General features: G+C 28.4%; 1 protein-coding gene across 1 annotated transcript in view; it reads left to right on the top strand.

Annotated features, from left to right (window-relative positions):
- Positions 1 to 8,853, top strand: part of LOC106682420 (golgin subfamily B member 1) — a 38,674-nt gene that overhangs the window by 21,431 nt on the left and 8,390 nt on the right. Inside the window, exon 11 of the mRNA XM_067045377.1 lies at positions 5 to 7,304. Within this exon, the coding sequence (XP_066901478.1) occupies positions 5 to 7,304 (7,300 nt within the window). The remainder of the gene's footprint in view (positions 1 to 4; positions 7,305 to 8,853) is intronic.

The following is an 8,853-nucleotide window of genomic DNA, read 5'->3' as shown; positions in this document are numbered from 1 at the left end:
AATAAAAGTACTTGAAAGTAATGATAAAATTGACATTTTAAGTTGTAAAATCTCAGAATATGAAGAAAAAATACAATGTTATGAAGATGAAATAAACATGTTGCAGGGTAGCATCTCCACCTTAAATGAAAAAATTAAAAATGAAGGTGAAGAAATAAACTTGTTATTAAGTAAAATCTCAGGTTATGAAGATAAAGTAGCAAATTATGAAGAACAAATGAACCAGAAAGATGAAGAATTAAGCATACTAGGAAAAATTGTTATAGATCTCGAAGGAGTAATTAAAAGTAAATATGACGAAATAACTACATTACAAAATGAAGTGTCAGTTCATAGCAATAAAATAAAAAGTATTGATGAAGAAATGAATTTATTGCTAAGTAAAGTCTCAGATTATGAAGCTAAGTTAAGAAATAATGAAGAAGAAATGAATACATTAAAAGATTACATTTTCTGCTGTGAAGAAAAAATTAAACGAAAAGAGGAAGAATTAAACCAATTAGGAACAAGTATTGTCGGTCTTGAAGAAATAATTAAAAGTAAAGAAGAAGTAATAAGTGTATTAAGAAATGAAGTGTCCGATTCTAATGATAAGATGAAAAATAGTCAGGAAGAAATGGACTTGTTATTAAGTAAAATCCCAGGTTATGAACTTAAATTAATGAATAATGAAGAAAAAATAAATGCTTTAAAAAATAATCTTTCATGTTATGAAGAAAAGAATAAACAAAAAGATGAGGAAATTAACATACTAGGCAAAAGTGTTGTAGATCTTGAACAAGCAATTAAAAGTAACCTAGATGAAATAAATACCTTAAATGCCAAAGTTTGTGTTTATGAAGCCAAAATAACAAACAATGAAGAAGAAATAAATGCATTAAAAGATTACATTTCCTGCTGTGAAGAAAAAATTAAACAAAAAGAGGAAGAAATCAGCAGGCTGGGAATCAGTATTGTAGGCCTTGAAGAAACTATTAAAATTAACTTAGAAGAAATAAATATCTTACAGACCAAAGAATCTGTCTATAAAGTGAAACTGGCAAATGATGAAGATGAAATAAATGCATTAAAAAGTGATGTTTCAGATTGTGAAGGAAAAATTAATCAAAAAGAGGAAGAAATAACCATGCTAGAAAACAGTGTTGTGGCTCTTGAAAAAACAATTAAATGTAAAATTGAAGAAATAAATTTCTTAAATATAAAAGTTTCTGACTACGAGGAAGAAATAACTACATTACAAAATGAAGTGTCAGTTCATATAGAAAAAAGAAAAAATATTGAAGAAGAAAAAAATGTACTTGAAAATAATCTTGAAGTTCTTCAGGAAACAATAAAGATAGGTGAAGAAAAAACAATCATTTTGCAAAATAAAGTATTAGGCTATGAAGAACAAATAAAAAATAAAGAGGATGAAATAAACTTATTGAAAACTAAAGTCTCAGACTCGAAAGAGAAAATGAAAATTGATGCAGAAGAAACAGATCTGACTAGGATTGGTATAGATGAATTGGAAATTTCTTCTTTAGAGAGAAACACTATAGAGTATGAAAGAAAAATGGAAGGTTTTAAGGAGGTAATAAATATATTGAAAAATAAAGTTTCATGCTATGAGAAGACCATCAAAAGTAATGCTGTTGAAATTAATTTGTTAAAGAATAATATTTCAAAAGATGAGCAAACAACTTCTGGAAGATTACCACTCGATATAGTTCCAGCTAATATAAAAAATGTTGGTAACGATGGTTTAAACCATACAAATTGCAGTACTATCTCTGATAACACGTCTGTTTCGTACTCACATAATGATTTAGCTGATGTCGAATATGATGTACAACCTCCTGCTGACAGTACTCTAAATTTTACCACTTTAGATTCTTCTTCACAACTTGAACAGTCCATGTTTATTTCTAAATTACCTCAAACTGACAGCTCAATTAAAGAATATGATCCTTTAGCATCTGTTAGCGAGTTATCTTACAATGAAGAATTAGAAACTACCTTAACAGAGCAGTTAATTAAACCATTTAGTTTTGAAAATCTTAATGTATTGTATGATAGTAATTTAATAAATTCAATACATGGAAATCATAATGTTAATGAAAATATTGAAGTATTAATTCAGCTTTTAAATAATGGAGGAGATATGTCAAATGCCAATTTTGATGACATATTTAAACAATTATCAACTGTCAAAGAAATGTTAAAACCAAAAGAAGATAGTTTTATTTATAGTTTTTGTCAAATTATTGAAAATTTTCTTAGCAAAGAATTAGTTAACAAAAAAATTTGGAATCAAAAAATGTTGTTGGTAAAAGAAACCATGACGAATTTGAAAAATATCAAAGACTCATTTTTAAAACTAAAGAATACTTTTACTTCATTAGAAAACGTAACTTCTCAAGATCATGAAACTATTAATTCTCGCCTTAAAAATCTGTTTTTGTGCATAAGGGAATTGTCAAGTGAAAATGTATTGCTTAAAGAACAATTAAAAGTTTCTTTATTAAGTGAAGAAAAGTTTTCGAAGATAAATGATCTATTAAGGAGTGATTTAACTAATACCTTGCAGGCTGAGAAAGATTTAAAAGTAATCACAGACTATAATAAAACTTTGGAAGATAGGTTGAAAGAAAAGTGTAAAGAAGACGATGGCATTATTTTTTTCATTGATAAAATATCAAATTTATTGAATCCTAATGTATCTTGGCCAGCTGATAACATTATTAAAAAGTTGGAAAAAATGTATTCTCTTTTGATGGAATCTCTTTGTCAAGGATATCATGAAGATCTCCATGAATTAGGATTTTTAAACTTTTTTAGAAATTTATTTGCACAAAATAGTGTTTTAAAACATAATATTGATCCAAATATAAAAATTATAAAAAATGATATAATATCTTTAAATGTTGATATTACGCAACAATTCAATAATTTGAATGCTGATTTCTATTCTATTTCTTGTAAATTATCTGAATTGAATGGAAAACAAGAGCAAGAATCTAAAGCTTATAATATTTTAAAAGATAATTTGAAGAATTTAGTTTTAGAGAACAAGGGATTGAAAGAGGAATTGCATAATCTGACAATTCTGAACAATGATTTAAGTTCAACTTCAAAGGATTATGATCTTTTAATGGATAAATATAAAAATCTAAGTAATATTATTCAAGAAAAAGATGATCTCCTGAGTGACAAAGTTAAATTTCAAGAACAAGTTTGTTTATTTGTAGATAGTCTGAAAGATCTATATTTTATGAAAGATTTTCAAATTTCTAATAGCTCATCTTCTTTTACCAATAAATCAAACTATATTGATTTCCTGGTATGGCTCAAGACCTTTTTGAAAGAAGTACATTGCATTCATGAATCTTTACTTCAAAACGTAAAATCCCCAGATCAACCCAACTTAAGTGAAGCAGTTAGTGAGTTGGTTAAAGAGAAAAATAACATCAGAGATGCTTATTATTCCTTAAATTCAGAATTTCAAGTCATTAAACAATCATTACTGTCATTTCCTGAAAATATTATTAATATAAAAGATACATTAAATGATATATCCTCAGAAGTTGTGAAATCTAAATATTCTTTTATTCAGGATTTAATTTCTATTAATAAAAATATGGAAACTTTATTGGTATCATATAATCAAAGATACAGTGATTATGACAAATATAAATATAACAGTGAAAAATCATTTAATGAGTTGAATGAAAAGTATTCAGAATTACTTTGTTCTTATGATAATATGGAACTTGAATTGAAAAATTCTAAGATTCTTATTCAGGAATTGACTAAAGAAAAAGATGAATTGAAAAGGGAAACAGTTGATCTTGGTGATAGAAGTAATGAATTAAGGGAAATGATTTCTAGTTATGAAATGGAATTATTAGATTATAAAAATGTATGTAGTAGTCTTGAAAAGAAGATCATTGATGTAGAGAGAGAAAAGAAATTAATTGAAGAAAATTTTAAACAGTACGTCAGTTTAGGTGAGTATCATAATTTGAAAGAAGATAAAAATAAGCTTACTGAAATGATACAGAATTTAAATGATTTGAACTTCACCCTAAAAGAGTCCTGTGGAGACCTTATATCTTGTGATATAAAGAGCTTAGGGGATGATTTCATCTATTTAAGGAATATTATACATAGCCTGTTAGAAGTAAGAAAAAAATATACCACTCTTGAGTTAAACTATGCTGAACTGATGTCAGAAAGGAATGAATTGTTAAGTAAAATAGAATCACTAAATAATTCAATTAAAGAAAGTGTAGAAAGGCAAAAAACTATGATGGATGAAATTCAAGTATTAATAGACAAAGATAGTGAACAAACAGGGAGCTTATATCCCAAAAAAGTTACAGAACTTTTGATGTTATTAGACTATGAGGAACCTACCAAAATAGATGACCTTGCTTGGACCTACATTAAAGATAACATCAGTAAATATAAGTTAATGGTAAATCAGAACATGGAAAATGATAAATTTGAGTTAGAAGAAAAAATTTTGTATCTTGAATCTCAGCTATCGGATGCCCAAGACTTCAAGTCTAAATTTTCAAAAGAGCTCCACATGTTAAAACCTGATTTAGATATATCTTATCTAATGAGCTTATCTCTAGTGGATTTGCAAAACACGATGCTTATAGCAATCATCGAAAAAGAGAAAGATATAGTTGGAGATTATGAAATGAAATTGGCTCTGAGTACTGACAGGATCCAGCAACTTGAAGAACAACAAAAAAGGAGGGAGAATTGGTTGCAGGAAATTGAAAAGGAAAATGAAAGGCTGACCAATGAATGTAAACAAATTCAAGATGATAATGAAGTTTTAAAAACTGATGTGAATTTGAAAATACGTAAAATTATTGAGCTTGAACATCAAATAACTCAGCAGATAAATGGGGAACAAATCAAAGAGTACATAAAAGAAAGGGAAGATTCTAATCATCAGTTAGAAACAGTTGCTAATGAAAAAAATACTCTCCAACTTTCAATAGCTAGCTTGAACGAAAAACTGCAAAATAAAAGTATAGAGTGTGAAGATATATATTACTCATTGCAAAAGAAGGCTGAAGTAATTTTTAGTTTAGAAAAAGTTTTAAGTAAATGCAAAACTGAAAACGCTAATTTAGAAAAAGAGGTCCAACATTTACGAGAATCTATGATATTAAATCTTAATAACTTTAATGATAATAAACAAACATTAGAGAGAGATCTTGCTAATTATAAAGTTCAAATTGAAAAACTTCGTCAATTGTTGAGTGATACCCATAAAAAAATAGAAACTGAAAACAAGTCAGTTTCCACTGCTTTAGGTGAAGATTTTGAAATTGAACTAAAAATTGAAGGTTCATTAAGTAATCATCTAGCCAAAATAGAATCCCTGAATTTTAAGATTGATGATTTGAATTCTCAATTAAAGGAACAGAATAATAAATTTGATAAAGAATTTGAAAATCAGGCCAAATTCATAGAAAGCTTGGAGAAAGAATTAAATGTGGCTAATGAACTTAATACTGCACTAAAAAATAATCAGTCTTCAATTCATAATGAGGAAAAGGAGAAACATCAGTCTAATTTGATCGAAGGATTAGAATCTGAAATAATCTCATTAAGAGAACTTAACAGCTTATTAGCGAATGAAAAGGCCTTACTTTTGAAGGACAGAGAATTAGTAGAGCAATCAAGAATAATGCAGGAAGAAAAAGAATCTTTTATTGATAATCTGAAAAAAGAAATAGAATGTGTTAAGAATAAACTCAATAAAGAAGAAAATGAGAAAAAAACTATGCAAGAACAAATTGATAATTTGATTCTGAAATTGGACTCAATTGGGTGTGAGTTAACTTCAGCTCATGAATCTATAGGCGATTTACATAAGCAGAATCTTGATAATAAACAATTGAAAGAAGAAGTTGCTTCTCTTATTTCAGAGTTGGAAAATTGTAAAATAGAAATAAGTAAATTGATCAAAGAAAATGAAATAAAGGATCATCAATTATCAGAATGCTTTAGTAATTTGAATTTGGAAAAAGAAATTAATTGTTCTGTTAAAAATGCATTGGAACAAGCACGTCAAGAGTTACTAAATTTAAAAACTGAAAAAGCACAGTTGATTGAAGAACAATACAAGGATTTACAATTGAAAAATGATTTATGTTCTAAATTAAATTCTGATCTTTGTCAGATAAAGGAAATTAAAGCTCTTCAGGAAAATGAATTGCTATGCTTAAGGAAAGAGCTTAAGGAAAAGGTGGCATATTTAGAAGAAATTAGTTCAAATAGTCATTTGGAAAAATCATGTCCTTTTAAAAAAGAAGCCGAAGATATCAAAACTAAACATGATGATCTCAATAAACAATTAGAGCATGAACGTGAAACTTTCAAATTATGGAAAACCAATTTAGAAGAAGATCTACATTGCAAGCTTCTGAAAATAAGTGATTTAGAATTGAAACTTAAAAAAGAAACTCAGTGTTATAAAGAGGCTTTAATGAGTAACTCTGAACTTCATCAAAAACTGCAAGAATCTGTAGACAAATTCAAGCGGTTGGAAGATAAAATAGCTATACAAAGAGATGTTTTTATTAAAGAAAAAAGTAAATCTGATATGGTTGTGCAGAACAAAGAAAAACTGCTAATAGAGCTTGAAGAGAAATTACTTTCAGTGAAATTTAAATGTGAAGAATTTTCAAAGGATATTTGCATGTTTTTGGAAAAACTCTCTGTTATGTTACAGGTAGATGTGATAGACCTTTCCTCTGCTATTACTCTGATAAATAATGTAACAATAGAAAAGCAGATACTGGCTAAGGAATTTAAGAAAACTCAGGAAGAAGTTGAACAGCTAGAGAAAAAATTAAAAGAAACTCAGGAAAATGCAGAGTACTTTGAGAGAGAGTTTAAAAAAATACAGAAATTGGTAGAAAAGTTAGAGGAAGAATTAAAGGAATCAAAGGAAAAAGCAGAACAATTAGAGGAAGAATGTGAAGAACTCAATAATGACATTAAATACCATGAGAATGAAATTGGAAATTTGTATAAAAATGGGAAACTTCTAGAGGAGAAATGGATGAAAGAAAAGGAAGAACTAGAAAAGGAACTCTTACAAACACATGAACTCAAAGAAAAAATTTCTTCAAAAGATCAAGTTATTCTCACATTGCAAATGAAAATTGAGAACTATGATAAATGTCTTATAAGTTTTAATGCTGAGAAAAAGATTCTCGAATCAGAAAAACTAGAACTAGAAAGAAAGATAATCGATTTGGAAAAAAGTCTCCAGTCTTTGAAAAATCAAGGTAATATATGAAACTTAATATTGTTACATTGCAGTTTAGTTTGATTTATTATTGTGTTATAAAAAGAAGATATATAGTTTTTAGCTCATTGACAGCCAACTATGAGATTGTACTTGAAGTTCTAGATTATAACTCAAACTACATGTCATTTTGTTCAAATTAAAATTGCAGTCAATGAGTTAAAAATTAAAATAATCTAAGCCTTAATACCTTGGAAAGAGTGGACCCTTTCATTTCCTATTCTATGTCATTCATTCCCGACTATTCCTTCAGGATAGTCCTTGGAGATTTTATGGTTCTTCAGATTATTCAAGATTTCTCTCTCTTACCATTGATCTTATTCTAGATATTATCCCTTCTTTCCGTTCATCCTGTGCCTGTATCAGCTGAATTGCTGATCTTGTACATATTGTGTGGTGAACATATCACACAAATGCTTCTGTATTCTTAATAAATGGAATTTGGTCTGGGTGCAGTCAATTAAAACTCAAATAGTAAATTGGTATACTATTTTATTAGCGCCAACGTTTCGCCTCACGTTGCAGGGCTTCTTCAGGGCTAAAAAAGATACAAACACTTGACATAGTTACAAAAAAAAAAAACTTATTGTATTGAAAATAACTGGGGTATACAATGAAACGTAAAATGTAATAAGAAAAAGATATATAATTAATCTGACTTTGACTCCTGTCAAAACAGCCCTGCAACATAGGGTGAAACGTTGTCTCAATAAAAATAGTATAATCATTTACTATTTGAGTTTTTTTGACCACACTCGGACCATATTCCATTCATATATCATTAATATAAGTCCCTCCTGTCCTCAACTCTTCTCAACCCACTCCACCCCTTTTTCAGTACATCTTTCTGACAATATTCAAAAATCCTTAAGATCCACTATTCCCACCCTACATCTATCTTGAAGTCCCACAACAAAATTTCCTATCTTTTTTCCAAATTAAAAGACCCTATTCCTTTTTTACACTGTTCCTATGTAGTTTACCGGATACCTTGTTGAACCCCATGTTGCAATTCTTTCTATATCGGCGAAACTAAAAACCAACTTAAGAACCGCATTTCCCATCACAAAACTTCTATCAACTCCTGTAATCCACTTGCCTCTAAATTATCAGAACATGCCTTAAACCTGAATCATACATTTAATTTTGACAATCCTTCAATTCTTGCCACTGTCCCCAATCATAAAGAACGCCTTATCTCGGAGTCCATTTACATAAATTTAACGGAGATTTACGTCAATCATAAAGTTGATAAAGACTGCATTCCCCTTACATACTGACACATTTTGAACCTAATAAAACCCTCATAATACTTCTTTTCTCTTAGTTCTGCATTCCACAAACCCACTTTCCTGTCATATCTTTTATTCTTGTTTTTCAGAATTCTCACCCCATATTTAATTATTTTTATATTTACTATCCTTCCTTTTTCTTTTATATTCATGTATCTTATTTTTTAATTTATATTAATTACTTTATTATTAATTTTCTATTATATAATTTACATATCTCTGTATCCCCACTCATTT

The sequence above is a fragment of the Halyomorpha halys genome, unplaced genomic scaffold (assembly GCF_000696795.3).
Source record: "Halyomorpha halys isolate HHAL.00 unplaced genomic scaffold, Hhal_1.1 Scaffold413.1, whole genome shotgun sequence".
In the NCBI taxonomy this organism is placed as follows: domain Eukaryota; kingdom Metazoa; phylum Arthropoda; class Insecta; order Hemiptera; family Pentatomidae; genus Halyomorpha; species Halyomorpha halys.
Note: the sequence above shows the minus strand (reverse complement) of the source record. Positions and strands in the feature narration are given on the sequence as shown.